This window comes from Lycium ferocissimum, chromosome 7 (assembly GCF_029784015.1).
Source record: "Lycium ferocissimum isolate CSIRO_LF1 chromosome 7, AGI_CSIRO_Lferr_CH_V1, whole genome shotgun sequence".
Lineage (NCBI taxonomy): Eukaryota > Viridiplantae > Streptophyta > Magnoliopsida > Solanales > Solanaceae > Lycium > Lycium ferocissimum.
In genome coordinates, this window is record NC_081348.1 from 10677175 (window position 1) to 10698279 (window position 21105).

At 35.0% G+C, this 21105-nt stretch overlaps 1 protein-coding gene across 1 annotated transcript; it reads left to right on the forward strand.

Moving 5' to 3' along the window:
* The first annotated feature begins 11549 nt into the window (after nucleotides 1–11549).
* Nucleotides 11550–19342, forward strand: LOC132063323 (serine/threonine-protein kinase PBS1). Its single transcript, XM_059455810.1, has 8 exons — nucleotides 11550–11776; nucleotides 13529–13981; nucleotides 15004–15375; nucleotides 15548–15760; nucleotides 16418–16789; nucleotides 17432–17675; nucleotides 17750–17897; nucleotides 18420–19342. Exons 1-8 carry the CDS (start codon nucleotides 11734–11736, stop codon nucleotides 18789–18791), a joined length of 2217 nt encoding a protein of 738 aa, XP_059311793.1. The 5' UTR covers nucleotides 11550–11733; the 3' UTR covers nucleotides 18792–19342.
* The last annotated feature ends 1763 nt before the right edge of the window (nucleotides 19343–21105 follow it).

The following is a 21105-nucleotide window of genomic DNA, read 5'->3' on the forward strand; positions in this document are numbered from 1 at the left end:
GCAAAAGAGATCATTTCTCTGCCAATTTATGGCCACAACGGAAAGATGGTAAATGCTCTTGAACAGCCACTTTAATATAATTATAATAATAATAATAATAATAATAATAATAATAATAATAATAATATTAAAATGGTCAAAATATCCTTCAAAAAGTTTTTCTATTGGACCCAAAAAAAAAAAGCATAACCAACATATGTTTCACACTTTTTATGTCGACACGCTCTTTATATATTGTGGTGCAATAATTATAGCATATAATGCACATTCAAAATTTATAAGATGAGTAATGTGTGTTCATGACTAGAAGCTTTTAATATTGTATGATGATGATTTATTGACAACGCTTAAATATTGCTGCATGTAAATAATGGATCTCATACCGAAATAAAAAGAAATTGTTCTAATAAGAAATAATCTAGATATTAATTGGATACATTTGATAAATGATTCAATAGTATGAACATAAGCAAACAACTGTTGTTTCAGTTGACATACACTTATCACCCAATTGTCTTAATTGCACATTATGAATATTGTGTTCTCAATTGAATCATTAAAGTGGGTAATATCACAAAAATTAATTTACGAGCTGAAAATAAATATTTCTATTATTGTCTAATAAATGTATTTATTAATTAAAATAATATAATTCTAAATGATCCACATGAATGATAAATGACCCTGCATATATTACATTGTTTACGGTTTAAGAGCTGAAGATCAATCTATACTTTAGCAGTTAATGAACTAGTAATTGATATATATTGAGAAAAAGCAAAAAATATATATTCATTAAGGGATGTTCATGTATTTGAGTGTTTCATTGAGATACAAAATAAGATTATAAGAAAATAGGAATAATCTATCATAACAAAAAATTATCTCAACGTTACTCTTGATAATAATGACGCGAGACTAATTTTTCATTTAGCATTCAATATGACTTATTTTGTCAACTTTTATTGAGAACCATTAATAACTCTGTGTTAAGTATTATATAATAAGAATGTAATTGGACATTACCCTATAATTTGAGAAACAAAAGACCGAAAAAGACCCCTCAAGTCTTTAAATTAAGAAAAATGAATTTCTTTCGCTCGTTAAACAAGGTCTATTAAGTCTAAAAGGAGATTATAATTATTAAAGTTGAGATAAATAATTAAAATTCAAAAAAAAAAAATTTAGAAAGGTCCACATTACACGATCTCTCTGTCCTCCTCCTCCTCCTGCTTCCTTTACTCCTCATTATTCCTCTCCTCTTCCCCCTTCTTCCTTTTCATTTCAAGTTGAAAACAATTAAAAGTCAAGAAACATTACAAAAAATCACTCGAAATTTGGAGTAATTTGAATCATATTTGGATCAAAATTTGAAGTTCACTACTATTCAACCAACCTTTAAATTTTAAAATGGGTATGAAGATTCAAATATGATTTTTGTTTAAACCTGACCTCAGAGATGTTTGTAAGCATTAATATTTTTGTGGGATATAAATTCGTAAAATAATTTAGATTATATTTTAAATTTAAAGTATATTAGTCAAAATAAATAGTTTGGGCTCATATTACTACTTATAATAAGGGAGAATTGAAGATGTTATCGTCCTTAGTTAGGTTGCAACTAATGGTTACTAACCAAAAGGCTTCTCTTCCAAATTCAACCTTATACAGTTGTCCTTTATTCATCTACTAAAGAGGGTGACGTACAATGTACTATTACTTCTTTTATATGCCTCGGTTACTCCTACTATAAATTGATTTATAGGCTCAATATATTTAGTAAATTTTATTTAGACACATAAATTACGATTTTCCAATCGAGCACCTGAACACATGATAAAATATTTTTATTAAACATTTTCTGTTTAAATTTTAAAAGTTTTGTATTCTCAAGTGCTTATTACATAGATAAGTTAACCACTTAAAATATGTCATCTCCTTTAGTTATACGCATTAGCCTTAATAACTTGTAAAACCTCAGAATTGTTCCAATTATAACTAATGTGTATAATTAAAGAAAATGACATATTTTATGCATGTATACCTAAATATTACATAGTTTTTAGTTTTCCAAGCAATAGTAATATCAAAACAATTGTAACAAAAGGGAGCAAACTTTTTTTATGTTTTTTTACTATCATATTTTTTTGGAGGGGGGGGGGGGTGGGGAGGGAGATTTAAAAAGGATTACGCACTGTCAGTTTAGCATAGGGAAACATGATTAAATGAATCATGAAGCGTTGAAGCTTTATCTTTGTTTAAAAAAAATGAGTAGAATGTACATTTTATAAATTAATGTTCCACTTATAAACTAACAAAGGAAAAAATGTCATTTCCTCATCACATAAATTTTTGAAAAGCAAAAGGATTTAATTATATTAAGAAAAGTAATTAATTTTCTTCATAATAACATCTACGAACACTTCAGCAAAAGAATAAATATAGCATATAAATTGATGTCTCTTGAACCAATTTTTTTTTTTTTTTTGGAAGAAAATGTTATAGTTCATAACAGATGTTGTTAATCAAGTATGTTGCAGCTAAGTTGGATTCCAAGATATTTCCAAAGTTTAAATCTAAATAAAATCCAATAAGTAAATAAAATATATGAGACTTTATGTCATGTATTTGTTTGAAGGTAAAAAAAAAAAAAGGTCTAAAATAAGGACAAAAAAGTCTTTGTTCAGTTTTTAAATACTTTTGTGCAATTTAAATTTTTGGAGAGCATTTAGTTTTAGGAATTTCCAGCAAATATCGAACTAATCTTTCAATAACTTAATATTGCAAAGAATACAATAGCATCCACAATGTAGTCACTAAAGAGTCTTGTTTATGGGAAGATTATTCTCTCAATAGTTTTCATCATTCTTTTATATTAGTTTTTGATTTGATATGTAGGCCAGTTGGCCAAACTATATTAAATATTATGCTTCTTTTAGTAGAGCTTTCTTTATCGTCTGATTTATCGTCGTTCAAGGTTTGCAATTATTAGCCTCCGCATGACGATCATTTATTTTGATCCCAACAAGTGGTATCAGCGCCAATGGTTCAGCCAATGATTCGGCAATGTTCAGGACATGTTCAAGACAGTTTCAAATCAACAGCAATCAATTTCACGATAATGAAGATTTTATTCAGGAATACTACATGTAAAGATTAATTTCAACCATAATTTCAACATCCCTGCTGCTACATTTTTAAAAATAAAGAAAAATATTTTTAAACCAATTTTTACCCCATAATATTTTTAACCTTATTTTTTAAAAAAAAAATATTGCAAAGAGCGGGAAAAACGTTAATTAAAAATTTAATTTTAATCTTAGAGCACAGGCCAATTGACATTAGTAATTGAAATACTTATTTACGTTCAATAAAATATAAATTTAATTAATAGTTCAATTTTTTGGATTCGTCCATTAAATTGAGCTACAGATGATGAACTCGCTTTGTTAAGTCTAAGATAAATCTTATACTAGAGGCCTGATCTGATGTCACATGTCAAATGATATGGCACACAAGTTAAGTGAAAGAGCTAATAGGAGCATGGCACATGTAAAAATGACATAACATTATCAGTCAAATCAAAGGCCAGTGAAAATGCACCACATGTACAACTGACATGTTCCTGGTATCCTGCTAATCAAATATGGTCATGTCACTTCAATCTGATTTGTCGAAAAGAATTTGTCCTCATCACAACTCTTCCCTCCTACAACTATAATAGGGGTCTTTATAATCCAAAAAGACATTAGAATTTAAATAAGAAGCGACCAGGAGCTCATGGATCGAACATTATAAACTTCCCTACAAGTCACAATCCTGCAAGCAGTCAAGCATTTCTTTACAAATTTCAAATACTGAAGATCAAGAACAAAGACCAAATCAAATATCTGTTGGGTTTTAATGATTGGTTGAATGAGAAATGTAGGGAAGAAATATAGGGGGACAATGAATTGTTCCCCTTTGCTTTATGGAGGAAGAATTTCTCCCTCATTAGTAGTAGAAAGAAAAGTCCTTGTACTTAAATATAGAAGCATTCCTTCTAGTTGTTAAAGGGTTGAGAGGAAGGCAAGCCTCGCACCGTCGTCATCACTCGCTCGGCTCGGCTTCGGAAATGATCTGATTGATTGATAATCTTTTCGGACCAAAATTATTTAATTGTTTAATTAGTAATTAATTATCCAAAATTCTGACGCGGTTTCCGGATAAATTAAAATCCAAATTATGACCCGGATCCGTTTCTGACCCGATGACCCATTTTTCTTTCCCGGATTATTTCAAATATTCCCGCCACTTGAAAGGGTGCCACTGAAAGGTTGCACCTTACGCTTCCATGGCTATTTATAACATGTTGATCCCTAGATTTTTCCTTACGAAATTTCTGATATTCTTCTCTCTTCTGCTTTTGCACTTCATAAAATTCTCGTGTAATTTACAACCTTCGAGTGAGTTTGTTGTTCACCAAAGTTTGCAGTACCACTACTACGGTGAGTAAATCGTTCTATCTTCGGAGGATATATTCCACAATCTCGGTACATTGAGGGGAATAATTTCCGTAAGGACATATTGTACATTCAGTGGGCTTGATTTAATTCTGATAATTTTTTTTAAGATACTCTTTCTTCTAAAAAAATTTAGATTCTGTTGTTTTCTTGAATTTTTAGCTCCTGGTTTAAGTGTATTTTTGGTTACAAGTTTAATAACAATCTCAAGGAAATTAATTTATATATTTTTGGTAATCTGTATTTTGTTTCTGGAGATTAAAACCTTTCTGGTTTTCTACTCCGTTTGAATTTTTCTAGTCCAATTTGAAGAACATAAAAACTTCATTGGATTATTAAAGTTCATAAGAGTGAAACGATTTAAAAAACATAAAAACTTCATCGTTGTGAAACAGTTTGAACATATAAATCTTCACTGTTTGTTGTTCTGTTTTTGTTTATCATTGATTAAACTGATTGTCAGCTATTGACAGAGAAAAGAAAAAATGGTAATAGGATATCAATATGTCTACTGGAGCGGAGACTGTTGCGGCGGCAACTGTTGCATCGTCAAGGCGTTCAACTGTTGCACATGCCATGGTGCCGGCAGAGAAACCAGGATTCTGGAATTAACTTCAAAGGATGATAGCAAAGAATGTTATTTTGGTTGACCACTCTTGGTATGCAAAAGTTCACAAACGAAGATCCTCCTGTTCCTGAAGAAGGAATGCCAGAAACTTAGTGCTTCATGGTTGTTGAGGCTTGAAAGCATTCGAATTTCTTGTGCAAGGGTTACATCCTTAGTGCTTTAGAGGATGATCTGTACAACGTTTATAGTTCTGCGAAAACATCAAAAGAATTGTGGAGTGCACTTGAAAAGAAGTATAAAACTGAAGATGCATGCTTGAAAAATTTGTGGTTGCCAAGTTTCGAGACTACAAAATGGTGGACAGTAAGACTGTTGGAACCCAAGTTCAAAACCTCTTAGTCCTTATCCATGACCTTATTCTTTGAAGGTATAGTGATTAATGAGGCATTTCAAGTGGCTGCTGTGATTGAGAAGTTGTCTCCTTCGTGGAGAGACTTAAAAAACTATTTGAAACACAAGCGCAAGGAAATGTCACTGGAAGATCTTGTGATTCGCTTGAAGATAGAGGAGGATAATAAAGCGGCCAAAAGGAAGTCGCGTGGAAATTCAACGATTATGGGAGCAAACATCGTTAAGGAAGCTGCTCCAAATAATAAGAAAATGAAGAAGCCTTCAGGACAGAGGAAGGAAAAAAACAAGAAAAAATTCAAAGGCAAATGCTCTAATTGTGGCAAAGCTGGACATAAGGATCCAGATTGTCGGGCCCCGAAGAAAAATAAGAAAAAAGATCAGGCAAACATGATGGGAAAGAATGATGACATTGATGATCTATGTGCTACGCTCACGGAATGCAATTTGGTTGGAAACCCAAAGGAGTGGTGGATTGACTCTGGAGCCACTCGACATGTTTGTGTTGTCCAAGAAGCATTTGCTACATATACTCCAGCGGGACCCGAAGAAGAGCTTTCAATGGGAAATACTGCAACAGCCAAGGTTGAAGGATATGAGAAGATATTCCTGAAGATGACTTTCGGCAAAGTGCTGACGCTCAACAACGTTCTTCACGTTCCTACAATTAGGAAGAACTTAGTCTCAACTTCCCTACTAGTCAAAAATGGATTCAAATGTGTTTTTGTCTCTGATAAAGTTGTTGTAAGCAAAAATGATATGTATGTTGGAAAGAGCTACCTCACAGAGGGTCTTTTCAAACTCAATGTAATGGTTGTTGACAGTATTAATAAAATTCCATCTTCTTCTTAATTATTGGAGTCAAATGATTTATGGCATGTTCGTTTAGGACATGTCAACTATAAAACCTTGCGGAAATTCATCAACTTAGAATTATTGCCTAAATTCGAGTGTAATAAATTAAAATGTCAAATATGTGTTGAATCTAAGTTTGTTAAACATCCTTATAGGTCTATTGAGAGGAATTCCAATCCTTTAGACTTAATTCATCCAGATATTTGTGATATGAAGTCAATACCATCTAACGGTGGGAAAACGTACTTCATAACTTTTATTGATGATTGCACTCGATATTGCTATGTTTATTTGCTTAATAGTAAGGATGAAGCAATTGAAGCATTTAAGTAATACAAAACTGAAGTTGAAAATCAATTGAATAAAAAGGTAAAAATGACAAGAAGTGATAGGGGTGGAGAGTATGAATCTCTTTTTGCAGAGATATGTTTAGAATATGGAATCATCCATCAAAGTACTGCCTTTTACACACCACAATCCAATGGAATTGCGGAAAGGAAAAACTGAACATTAAAGGAAATGATGAATGCTTTATTGATAAGTTCCGGTTTGCCGCAAAACTTGTGGGGGGAAGCTATCCTTACAGCTAACCGAGTACTCAACACAGTGCCCCACAGCAAAACACAATCTATTCCATATGAAAAATGGAAAGAAAGAAAACCTAACTTGAAATATTTCAAAGTGTGGGGGTGTTTAGCAAAAGTACAAGTTTCTGTACCCAAAAAGGTCAAAATAGGACCAAAAACTGTGGATTGTGTTTTCATTGGATATGCTACCAACAACAAACATGTCAATTTTTGGTTCACAAATCCGAAAATCCCGACATCCATGTTAATACGGTAATTGAATCAGATAATGCTGAATTCTTTGAAAACATTTATCCTTATAAACATGAATGTGAGTCATCCAACGAAAGATCTAAATGACCACGGGAAGAACCAAAGGAAAATACACCAAGTAAAGAAGATCCAAGGCGTAGCAAATGTCAAAGGACATCGACTTCCCTTGGACCAGATTTTGTGACGTTTTCGCTTGAAAATGAGCCTCAAACGTTTAAAGAAGCCATGTCCTCTTCGGATTTACCATTTTAGAAAGAGGCAGTCAATAGTGAGATTGAATCAATCTTGAACAACCATACATTGGAATTGGTTGATCTTCCTCCCGGAAATAAACCATTAGGTTCGAAATGGATCTTTAAAAGGAAAATGAAAGCTAATGGTACTATTGACAAATATAAGGCAAGACTTATTGTTAAAGGTTATAGACAAAAAAAAGGTCTTGTTTATTTTAACACATATTCGCCGGTAACAAGGATAATATCTATTCGGGTGTTAATAGCACTAGCGGTCGTGTATGGTCTTGAAATCCATCAAATGGAAGTTAAGACAACTTTCTTAAATGGAGACTTGGAGGAAGAAATTTACATGGAACAACCTGAAGGTTTCGTGGTTCCTGGTAAAGAACAGAAAGTGTGCAAACTTGTTAAGCCGCTTTATGGACTAAAACAAGCACCCAAATAATGGCATGCAAAATTTGACCAAACAATGTTGGCAAATGGATTTAAGATTAATGAGTGTGACAAATGTGTTTACATTAAAAATACTCCAAATCATGAAGTCATTGTTTATTTATATGTTGATGACGTGTTGATAACGAGTAGAGATATTGCTGACGTAAATGCTACGAAGCGTATGCTGGCTAGCAAATTTGATATGAAAGACTTAGGAGTTGCTGATTTAATCCTAGGAATTAGAATTCATAAAACTCCACAAGGTCTAGAATTATCACAGTCTCATTATATTGAAAGGGTACTTGACAAGTTCAAGTATTTGAATTTCAATGTTGCAAAGACTCCAATTGATGTAAGTTTTGCAATTTAAAAGAATGAAGGTGAAAGTGATTCACAATTGGACTATGCAAGAGTATTGGGAAGTTTAATGTATATCATGAATTATACACGACCAGACATAGCATGTGCTATTAGTAAGCTGAGTCGGTTCACAAGTAATCCCAATCAAACTCATTGGATGGCAATGAAACGAGTTTTGGGGTATTTAAAACACACCCAAAACTATGCTTTACACTATAATAAATATCCCGCAGTAATTGAGGGATATAGTGATGCAAACTGGATCACCAAATCATCTGAAGTTAAATCCACAAGTGGATATGTTTTCACTATTGGTGGAGGAGCAGTGTCTTGAAAATCATCTAAATAGACATATATCGCCCGCTCTACAATGGAATTTGAATTTATAGTTGTAGACAAGGCCGGTGAAGAAGCAGAATGGTCCGAAATTTTTCGAAAGATATTCCATTTTGGACCAAACCTTTGGCACCTATATGTATATATTGTGATAGCCAAGCGGCAATAGGTAGGGTAGGGAGCGTTATGTATAACGGAAAATCTCGTCACATACGACGGAGACACAACACTGTTAGACAACTACTCTCTAGTGAAGTTATCACTATCAAATACGTAAAGTCAAGAGATAACATGTCGGATCCACTTACAAAAGGCCTATCTAGAGAGGCAGTTGAAAGATCATCGAAGGGAATGGGTTTAAGGCCTACGACAAGTCATCATGGCGGTAACTGTACCTAGTAGACTGGAGATGCTAAGAACTAGGTTCAAAGAGATCAAACAACGTTATGAATAACGGATCAACATTGTCAAATAACTCAACCCATTCTCATGATGAAGACAATGTTCAGAAATAAGGATAAAGCGTTAAGGCTTTTGATGAGTTAATAAAGCATTAAAGCTTTTTAATGGTTTCTAAGTTTGGCAGGATATGACCGAATAGTGTATCTATAGGATTACACGTTTCGAAAACACCTATGTGGGTGTGAAGTGTAAGCCGCTTCAAGGAGAATGATAGTAAAGACCCATTCTCTATGCACTCATGAAACCAGGCAATGTTCATGGCTGAAACGAACACAACCTTGAGAACCATAGCCAATTAAGGGTTAATTGTGTGACTTATGTTGTCTAGGTATACAATGAAGCTCGACGGTTCAAAGATATTACATCTACCGATTGACCGAGTATATCCGAAAGTTCACTACGGAAAGTTCAAAGGGAAACCTACTTATCCAGATGCAATTAATCTTTACTTGTAAATCACACACTTATCTGTGCATTCCTTTATCTTGTAGCCATTCCCCATTCATGTGGGGGATTGTTGGGTTTTTAATGATTGGTTGAATGAGACATGGAGGGAAGAAATTTGGAGGGAAAATGAATTGTTCCCCTTTGCTTTATGGAGGAAGCATTTCTCCCTCATTGGTAGTGGAAAGAAAAGTCCTTGTACTTAAATATAGAAGCATTCATTCTATTTGTTAAAGGGTTGAGAGGAAGGCAAGCCTCGCGCCGTCGTCGTTACTCGGCTTCGGTCAAATAATCTGATTGATTGATAGTCTTTTTGGACCAAAATTATTTAATTTTTAATTGTTTAATTAGTAATTAATTATTCAAAATTCTAATGTGGTTTTTCGGATAAATTAAAATCCAGATTATGACCGGGATCCGTTGATCCTCGGATTTTTCCTTATGAAATTTCTGATATTCTTCTCTCTTCTTCTTTTGCACTTCATAAAATTCTCATGTGATTTACAGCCTTCGAGTGAGTTCGTTGTTCACCAAAGTTTGCAGTACCGCTACTACGGTGAGTAAATCGTTCTATCCTGGGAGGATATATTCCACAACCTCGGGTACATTGAGGGGAATAATTTCCTTAAGGACACATCGTGCATTCAGTGAGCTCGATTTAATTCTGACAATTTTTTTTTTTAAGATACTCTTTCTTCTAAAATTTTCCAGATTCTGTTGTTTTCTTAAATTTTCAGTTACTGGTTTAAGTATATTTTCGGATACAGATTTAATAACAATATCAAAGAGTTCTAGATCAAAGTTACTTGTTCGTGAGATAATTATTGGTCGTCGTTGCGACCAAAGCGTTTGTGATGAATAAATCAAATCCACATCCATGTTCAAAATTACAATTCAAGATAAAGCTTCAAGTCCTTGGATTAAATACAAGCCAAGATCAAATTCAATATCAAGCTTCAAGCTCTTGAATTTAACTGTAACTCCAAGATCAAATTCAAAATCAAGCTCAAAGGCCATTGAATTTATCTCTAAAAAGAAGAATAATAGAATTGCAGATTCACTGTATTGAAATAAAATATTACAATTTTTTTAGTCTTAATTATTTTTTCGATTTGATTTGAGGAAAACAATTCAAATTCAATCCAAATAAATTCGAAACAATCGCAAATTTTGTATTCAACCTCAAAATACTATTTAAAATAATTCGACCAACACTCAATCTAAAACAGCAAGACAATCATGTTCCAATGTTCAAACCACTTCAAAACTTCAAGGTTGGTTCAACAATGGTGAGCTTTAAAATTTACTCCAAAAATAATTGAAATTACCTCAAACTGACCCCAAAATTTACACAATATTCTTTGGTAATTTCTAATACTCACTAACAATATCCATTCGATAAATAAAACCGATTTTTAAATCTGAATAAGAAGAAGAAACAAGAAAGGGTTTGGCAGGTGGGTAGTATTTTTTATTTTTTATGTGTGGATATTTTCTTACTTTTATATGTAGGGAGCTTTATGTAAACAAAAAATTTAAGCCTTTTCTTAAACACTTTTTAACGTCATTAGCATTAATGCAAAGTATATTATTCCTAGCAATTATTAATAATTAAATTTGTGCTTTTTCTTTTTTAATTTAAGACTCACAAGTCTCTTTTAATTTTAAGTCCACATTTGCTTGAGTATACATGACCAATTCCTCTAATATCTAGTGAAATTCTTTAAATTTAAAAATCATATCTGTTCAGAGAAGCATATATTAAAATACAACAATAAACTACAACTTTTCAGCTGAAGAGATTATATGAGCTAACAAAATTTTAACATTTTGTGAAAAAGATTCTCATAGCTAAAACAAATTAGTCCCTTTTTTGGCAACAGACTTGAAATAGTGCCAAAATTGAGTCTACGATTTTCTCACTTACCGTTATGGTAAGATTTAGCTATCAGAGGCGCACGTTAAAAGTTGAACCAAACCAAAGTATACATACCGACAACTCCAAAGCGGAAAAAGAGGAAATAAAAAAGAAAAAAAGAAAAATGGAAGTAAAGCTTTCGGTATACTAATTACACAGTGAAGCCAGCGACTCCCCCCCACCCCCCTCACCCAAAAAATGGCTAGATATGAAATTTATTCTTTGTTTGTTACTCATTTGATGGCTAATACATGTTGTTCTTGCTCGTAGTGTTATTTGTTGTTGTTGATGTGCTTTTCGATCTAGCCGTTGGTTTGTTTCAATTTGTTCAGATCCGACACGGTGTTGATTTTCATTGGCGTTAAGAGTGATGTTGGACTTGGAAAAGCTACTCTTCTTACCCCGTTATGCTAGTGAGTTTTTCTGCTTCTTTAGGTTTTAGGTTTTGCAGTTGTATTTCCATGTAAATTGTGAAATGAGAACTGTTTACTGATTGCCAAATTTCGTGTTTGTTACTAGTTTAGTTGGTTAATTTAGGGTTAAGTACTGTAAAAATTGATCTATGTATGCAAAATTTCTGAAGTAATAATATTGCTGTTGGATGCTTGGGCAAATGATATCCTGTTTTCTTGTTTTGCTGAAATTAGTTATTGCCATAGTGGCATCTATTTCTTCTTGTGGTAATGAAGAGTATTATTCCATTTCTAAAATAGGAAAATGAGAAAATTAAGGGGAAAGAAGAAGAATCTCGGTAGATTAGTGTGTGTGCATGTTCATGTGCAAAAAGAAATTACCCGTGGGAGTATATAAATCGGTGACCAGTGTATTTAGTTTGAGTGACTATCAATTCTAGGTGAATTTGAAGAAAAAGCAGAAGCAGGTCATAGTTTGGATTTTGGAATACAAATGTCTGTACTTATTAGCTATATGGTGTTACTACCAAAACTGGATGGCACAAACCTGTCGCAAATCTCTAAGGAACCAAGAAAAGGAATGGCTCCTGAACAACAATTGCAGAGATAACTAAAGAGAAGAAGATAAAGAGGGAGAGAAAGATCAATATTATTTCACACTAATTCACAATGTATTTCACAATAATTCCTTATCTAACCTTTTTTTTTTCATGCTTTCTCTTGAGTCAAGGATATTTCGGCAACATCCTCTCTACCTTCCATGGTAGGGGTAAGGTCTGCGTACACTTTACCCTCCCTCCCTAGACCCCACATTGTGGGATTACACTGGGTATGTTGTTGTTGTTGTTGTTGTAATAATTCACAATGTACAAGTCCCCTTTGTTTATACTGTAATCCAGCAGCTAAACTGCTCAACTGACTTAATTCCCCTCTAATAAGTTAACTAATATCTGTTATATATATAATATGGCACAGTTATACCCCTCACTTATTACACAGTTACAAGTATGCCCCTTAACACTAACTAGTTATCTTGTCTCTGTAATTGAATATAACATGTGGTGTAAATTGGAAAATGTATACAAAGTGAATATATTGATAGCATTTCTGAACTCCTCACATGCATAGGTTGAATATCTACTTAGATATACTTTTTGCACACCATCACTATCTTAATGTTAGTTTTCACTGTTAATGATATCCTTAATTTTAATACGAAAAAGTGACGCAGAATTAGTTACTTCTCAATTTCAACAGTGTTTACTCATATAATTGAAGGTGTAAATGGTGTGATTCTTTTGAGAAGACTAGGACATTGTCGCATTTTCCTCCCTAATTGTGAACAAATAGAAATACTTAGGCGTATGTATTTGTAGATTTGTCTTGAACCACAAATGGATTGTGTAAGATACTACCATTCATTAAGGCTTGCCTTGCGGTAATTTTCTGTAATTATTTCTCGTCCACCACGTATGCACTTTAGTGGGGCATCTCCATCTGTCACGTTTGCCTTTATCTCTTTCTTTTTTCTTGAGGACATTTGTGGCGACCGTTAATTTCTTCCTTTTAGATGCAAAATCTTAAAGTGAAGTGAGAATGGAGTAACTCATTGTGACCAACTTGACTATTTGATCCCTGATAGAATGTTACTTTGTTGTATTGATGCTATTTCTGCTGCAATCTCAGCTCATTATTCAGTTCTGTTGGTCCCTTAGCTTCATTTATCTAACTTATTGTTAATATGAATTTCAGAGGAATCAGAGAGGGGCCTATCTTTGACGCTGAAGCATTTAACAATTTTATTTTGTGTCTTGTGCGTCACTAATGCCGAGTTGCCTGATAAGCCATTTGAACAACAGCCCGTCTCTCTAGTCAACAAACCTGTTGAAGCACCTGGCGTACCTGATCTGCCCCTGCCGCCGAATGTACCTGCATTTCATAGGCAACATAGGAAACATTTTCCTCATGGTGCGCCACGGCTTGGGCTAGCTCCAGCTCAGCCTCCTGATTACGGTCCTTTAGTTACTGCTGCACAGCCTCCTTCCAGTTCCGGCTTATCGAAGCCATCAATGAAGAAAAGTGGATTGGTGCCTCCTAGTGCTGGCCTTGCACCTCCACATTCGGCAGATATTGCTCCAACACAATCCAGTCCTAGTACTCTACCGGCTGGTTTGGCTCAGCCACCACTTTCTCCTCACACTTCCAGTAAGAATCTTTCTGCTTAATGAACTTCAACCGAAGACCTACTGCGGCCTTGTGTTTATATGTCCTATTTCCTCCATTCTCACAAAAAAGACAAAAAGGGGGGGTGGGGGGTGGCAGGTGGGGGGAAGAAGACACTAATAGATACAAGGGTCATAATTTGGGGTTATGAATTATACTTTATGGGGCAGGAGAGTTTCATAAGCAGAAACTATATAAGAAGTACCATAAGACCATTTGATTTTAGAAATAAAGAGTCTGGTTGTATTTGGCTTTGAAGCTGGTTATGGATGTACTGGTCTGGTTCCGTTTCCAGAATCTATGAGTTATGAACTTTTGAAAATAATCTCTCCGAGGCTGAAAATATTTTACACTTGCATATGATTAGAAATTACTAATAAAAACCAGCTACACATCTTAGATTGCTGCCAAACTTCTGAATAGCTGAAAAATCATAGAACACTACTTTCTCTCTGTATGGACCCCCAATGGAGGGGAATACCAAAAAAGTGATGAGTGGGGTGGGGACAGGCCATAAATCTGAAGAAGAGTTTTATACTGAAATGCAAGGACCTGAATGAAAAAGAGGCCACAGTTTAATGTTGAGAAATCAGAATACAGTGTTGGTTTTGTTTGGAAAAGCTTATTTCCAGAACCGACCACTCATTTCGAAATTTGTTTTATACCAAACAACACTAGTGTCTGGTTTCCAAAATCATTCCTACTGGATTTGAGACCAAAAATCACTTGAAAATACTGAAAATAATGTTTAAATAATCAAGAAACAAGTCGATTCTCCAAATTACATAAATAAGGATAATGGGAGTGTGAATATATTCGCACTGGTGCAACATACAGGGCACATTTAAATACTGACTCATTTATTAAGTATCCTTTGGCGGCTAAGTTCAAAAACATTTATGTAAGAATCAAAAGCAATCTCTTTATAACATGTCAGTGAAGTTATCGCTAGGGGAGCTTTATATCCACATTTATGTATTTGTTTTTCTTGCTCATTTTGGCAGACTGTTGTGGACCAGATATGGTGCTCAAACGAGGAAGCCAGGACTGCCAGTGTGTTTACCCATTAAAGATCGACCTTCTCCTCTTGAATGTCTCATCAAATCCGAATTGGAAACTTTTTCTAAATCAATTTGCTTCACAATTGAATTTAGGGGTTTCTCAAATTGAGCTAATTAACTTTTACATGGTGGATCTTTCAAAGCTAAATATATCCATGGATATCACACCAGATAAGGGAATTAGCTTATCAACTAACAAAGCTTTTGCAATAAACACTTCATTATCAATGCATAAGGTCCATCTAGACCCAACACTAGTGGGTGGATACCAATTGCTCAACATTACCTGGTTTAAGCCACCAGTTTCATCACAAGGTACTTGCTTCTGGTTATATTTCACTTCTGATGTGCTGATAATTTCCTCTAGCACAGGCTAAATAATGGTTGGGGTGTGGGTTGGCGGGGGGGGGGGTGTGGTTTGAATGATTGTTATTAACCTTTAAATTCGACAGGTCTATTCATATTTTGTGAATTCTTTGATATGCAGCTCCACGTTCTGCTATGTCACCAGTTGAAGCATCTCCGAAGCTGCCTTCAGCTCCTGCAGTAACAGTGTCTTCGGGCAAAGGGAGACGTCCGAGTTTAATTCTTATTGTTGGGATTGTCGCTGGCATCTTAATCATCACTATCATATCAACACTCTTTATTTGTTTCTGTGGATCTAAGCAAGGGCAGAAGAAAAGATCACACAAAGAAGCTGGTAAGTGAAACTGTATATTCTGTGGACTTATGAAACTATCTAGGATTTGGACCATCTTCTTTTTAAAGTTCCACCTGCTAGGAACAGAAAGTTGGATTGGTGACAGAAGAAACAAGGATGGAAATGGCTCTCTTGTTAACTTGGACTTGTGTTACTTGAGAAGTAGTAGAAGCTTGATCAATAACTCTAGCAAACTCCGAACTTCTGGTCAAATAAGAAAGAAAGAAAAAAGTCTGCAGAAGGCTTTTCTTGATCTTTCGTTCAAAAGTAGGGTTAAAATGAGTTTTTCCCCATCTGCGAAGCTTTGGGTTGCCTATGACATCTTGAGCTCGCATAATTTCCTGTCTACAAGCTACTTAAAATGGTTATTCTACTTGAACTGGTTGGTCAAACCCAAACTACTGGTATTTAACAAAAAATATCATTAAATGACTGATAATAATGTACAGTTACCAGTTTCAAAAAATAAAATAAAAAAATGACTGATAATAATGAAGATATTGGAACTCCGTAAAACTATTTTTCTGCTGACTAGAAATATTTTTATCGGTTCTTTAAATGCATGAGATTATAAAGGAGATGTTTTTGTTTTTACTTGTAGCACCACATAAGTCTCTAGCTTTATAAACTTTCACTTATAATTTGATTTCTTGATAGCAAAACCAATGCGTGCGGCCGCTATTCCAGCTGAGGGATCGTTTCCCCATCCAACCAGTACACGGTATCTTCCATATGAAGAACTGAAAGAAGCTACAAATAACTTTGCATCATCTAGTATACTTGGCGAGGGAGGCTTTGGCAGAGTTTTCAAGGGTGTGCTGAATGATGGTACTGCTGTTGCAATAAAAAGACTTACTAATGGAGGTCAACAAGGTGATAAAGAGTTTCTAGTTGAGGTTGAGATGCTTAGTAGGCTGCATCACCGAAATCTTGTGAAACTTGTTGGTTACTATAGCAGTCGGGAGTCCTCACAGAACCTACTGTGTTATGAGCTTGTTTCAAATGGGAGTTTGGAGGCTTGGCTTCATGGTAAGTTTCTTTGTGACTTCAACTAGAGAGCTACAATTCTAAAGAAAACTAAAGAGCTAAAATATCTGCCTTGCTGTTTTAATTTGTATTTGCTTAACTGGTAAGAAGTCAGAAAAGGAAAAGTAACTCCAATTTTCAACGTGTTCAGCTCTCCTTATATGGCCTGTCTATTGAGATACAAATAAATAGGAATCGTCACATATGTTTTACAAGGTCTCAAAAGTCATTACAACGGTTCTGAGCTATTCAGCCATTACCCTAAAACTTGGAATGGATACTTAGTGGGCGTTTTCCAAATTTGAAATACAACTTCAAGTTGGATTTGGAATTTTCATGGCCAAACACTGATTTCAATAAAGTGAAAAATTATTCCGAAAAAAAGTGAATAATTTTTATGGCCAAACGGGTCTTCTATAACGCAGTAATAGAGTATGTAGATATCCTTCAAGTCTCAGTTTGCGTGTCTTGAGCCCAGGAAAAAAATCAGGCCTGCGCCTGAGGATGAGCCATTTAGAAGTTTAAGTGAACGGTTAAAATGTCCTCTTTCTAACGGTTTAAGTTTCTAGATAAGGTGGTCGTACAACTCAGTGTTGTGGCCTATTCAACTTATCAAGTTGTTTAACAACTGCAGTTTTGCTGCAGGCCCCTTAGGGTTAAACTGCCCACTGGATTGGGACACAAGAATGAAAATTGCGCTTGATGCAGCGAGAGGACTTGCATACCTGCACGAAGATTCTCAACCTTGTGTTATCCATAGAGATTTTAAGGCATCAAATATATTGCTTGAGAACAACTTTCATGCTAAAGTTGCTGATTTTGGCCTCGCAAAACAGGCCCCCGAAGGCCAGGCAAATTACCTCTCAACTCGTGTTATGGGAACATTCGGGTTAGTGTTTATTCATTAACACATGCTTCTCTAAGATATTAACATTGTCTAATTTGGGAAGCACGGTTTTGCAGGTATGTAGCCCCTGAATATGCCATGACTGGGCACCTACTGGTAAAAAGTGATGTGTACAGTTATGGCGTTGTCCTCCTTGAACTGTTGACAGGAAAGAAGCCTGTAGATATGGCACAACCTTCGGGACAGGAGAATCTTGTTACTTGTGTAAGTGTTATGCTGTTGGTACTTTTTTATACCATTACATTTCTTACTTCAGATCATGCAAGTGTAGTTGTGCATTTACTGATCTTCAGAATTCACGTCTCAATTTTGTCTACTTTTGGTTACTTTACAAAAGTAGAAACTTATTAATAGGCATTTGGCCATAGATTCCAAATATTTTTCACTTTATCTGGAATTTATGGAGTTGGAGTTGAAGGTGGAGTTGTGTTTGGTCATACTTTTTGCAAAGAATAGTTAGAGTAATGTTCATGTCTGAATGTACTTAAACACAACTTCAGAAGTGAAAAGTGAGTTGGAAAATAGGTTATAAGCTGTTTTCCAAATTTGAAATACAACTTCAAGTTGGATTTGGAATTTTCCAGGGCAAATGCTGATTTTCAAATAAAGTGAAAAATTACTCGGGGAAAAAGTGAATAATTTTTATAGCCAAACGGGACCTCATTTTGTCGTTGCACCTTCCTTGAAAAAGTTCTGTAAAAAGAAAGGGTTCTATTTTGTTTTCAGGCTAGACCAATACTTAGAGACAAGGATCGTTTGGAAGAACTTGCTGATCCAAGGCTTGAGGGGAAGTACCCTAAGGAGGATTTTGTGCGGGTTTGCACAATTGCAGCGGCTTGTGTTGCTCCAGAAGCTAGCCAACGGCCTACTATGGGAGAAGTGGTTCAATCGCTCAAAATGGTTCAGCGGGTAACGGAGTACCAGGATACTACTGTAAATTCAGGCACTCGACCTAACTTAAGGCAGTCTTCAACAACCTTTGAATCAGATGGTACCTCGTCTATGTTTTCTTCTGGTCCTTACTCTGGGATGAGTGTCTTCGAGAATGACGTGTCTAGGGCAGCTGTATTCTCAGAAGATCTTCATGAAGGAAGATGAAGATTGTTGGAAGGCCTTCCAGTGTTCTGATCTTTCGATCATAATGCAGCAGAATGGGAGAATTTGAAGTGGGTTGGCCGAAGTGAGACAGAACCTGCGCAGTGGATCTGCCAATGCTTTGGAAAATCTATTGGTTTCTTTCATCCCCTGTAGAGAGCCCAGTGTTCAATTTTCCCTGTATGGCCATTCTCTACTTGTTGGATGAGAGCCTGTATATATGTATTGGTTGATATTTGATGGCAGTGGTTCAGTTGAAGTGGGATAAAAGTTGAATTTTCTTTTCTCTTAAGTTTCTGTATCTGTGTGATGCCCCTTTGTAAATTCCTCTTTACCCTCAAATTATATACCAACTTTTAAGGGCTCTACCACTTATCATGGATTCTCCTTACAGTATCCTGGTTAGCAAAGCACAACTCAACTGGATAAGGAATTGTTTAGGGTGTGAGTGAGAGCTGAGTGTTTTGAGATTGTAAAAATAGTGCCACAGAAACTTGAGTTTGTAGAACTATGAGCCTTATTTCATGGTAAAATATGTTGTTTTGAAGTGCTTCCGAATTGTCTAAAGTATTTTCAGTTGCTGGGACTTTTGCTACTGGCATGAGCTTTGAAGGTGTTTTACCTTAATATTAGGAGATAGGATCAACCTACTATTAGCCATTAGGCCGGTTCTGTAGACGATTTTGCCTTGCTGTGAAAATTCAATACCTTCCTTAGAGGTAGTTCTGGAGATTATAGACACCAAAAAGACTAGAATGATATAAGTACGTGATAACCTTAGTTTCTTGTACAGATTAGCAAACAAGTCTCGGAAACTGCAAAAGATTCTGATAACCCACAAATTGCATGGAAACAACTTCGTTCGATCTGAAAGAAGTTGCTATGATATTCCAGTAATTAATAATAAATTAATATTTTTCTTTAAAATCATCTTGAGAGAGAAACTAAGTCTAAATTAGTGAAAATGCTAGGCCTAGCAACAGTTGAGCCGGCTCAGAACTCGACTCGATTCGCTTGTATTCTAGTTCTGCCCAACCTGGTTTGGTTTAAAAAAATACAAGAAAGGCTCAAATATGCCATTGAACTATCGGAAATGACTCATTTATGCCACTCATCAATAGTTTGGCTCATTTATGCCATCGAACTATAGAAAATGACTCATTTATGCCATCGAACTACAGGAAATGGCTCATTTATGCCACTCATCAATGGTTTGACTCATTTATGCCATTACTCATTATCAAAATGACTCATCCATGCCATATTTCATTAAAGCTGGTTTTACAATATCATATATGACACGTGGCCTCCAACTAGATTATGGTTGTGGGTGGGCAGGGTGTATGGGCCGGATTTTTTCTTAATTTGATATTTAAAATTGGGCTGGTTTAATTAAACGACGTAGACCTTTAATTGGAGGCCACATGTCATATCTTGTATTATAAAGCCGGTGTTAATGAAAAATGGCATGAATGAGTCATTTTGATAACGAGTAATGGCATAAATGAGTCAAACCATTGATAAGTGACATAAATGAGTCATTTCATGTAGTTCGATGGCATAAATTGGTCATTTCCTATAGTTCGATGGCATGAATGAGCCAAACTATTGATGAGTGGCATAAATGAGCCACTTTCGATAGTTCGATTTCATATTTGAGCCTTTTCCGTAAAAAAAATTAAGCTCGGTTAAATTTCAATTTGATCTTAGCTCGACTTGGTTAAGCTGGCTTGACTTGATATTGGAGTAGGTTTGAGTGGATTAGGCTCGACTTCGACGTTTTAGAGGAGCTAGAAGGGGTAAAACTTTGAAGTGCGTACGAAAGTCAGCTTTAAATGTTACTCCACCTTCTCAAAAAAGTTGTCTTGAGTTACTATTTGGATAGTGAAAAGATGTTTTCTTTAATCATATTTTTTCCAAAATATTTTGAATTTGTTAACTATAGTAATTTATAGTATTTTTTATGTAGTTTCTAAATGTGCAAATTTTATTTCAAAAAATAAATAAAGATACTACGTGCTAACTCACACCAAACATTAGTTAGTTTTACTCTCCTACTTCGAACTAAGACAATTTTTTAGAAAGGCAGGGAGTATTATTATTTTATTATTATAGATAAATCACTTACTTTTTATTTTTATTTAGTACGATAATCATATAAATTGAATTTACACGAAAAACTTTACCGATCCAATTGAGCCAAGTTATACGGTGTGTTTGGTATGACGGAAAATGTTTTCCATAAAAGTTTGAGGAAAACATTTTATCAATAAAAACAACCCACCCCCAACATCCACAAAACCCAACTCACCACCCC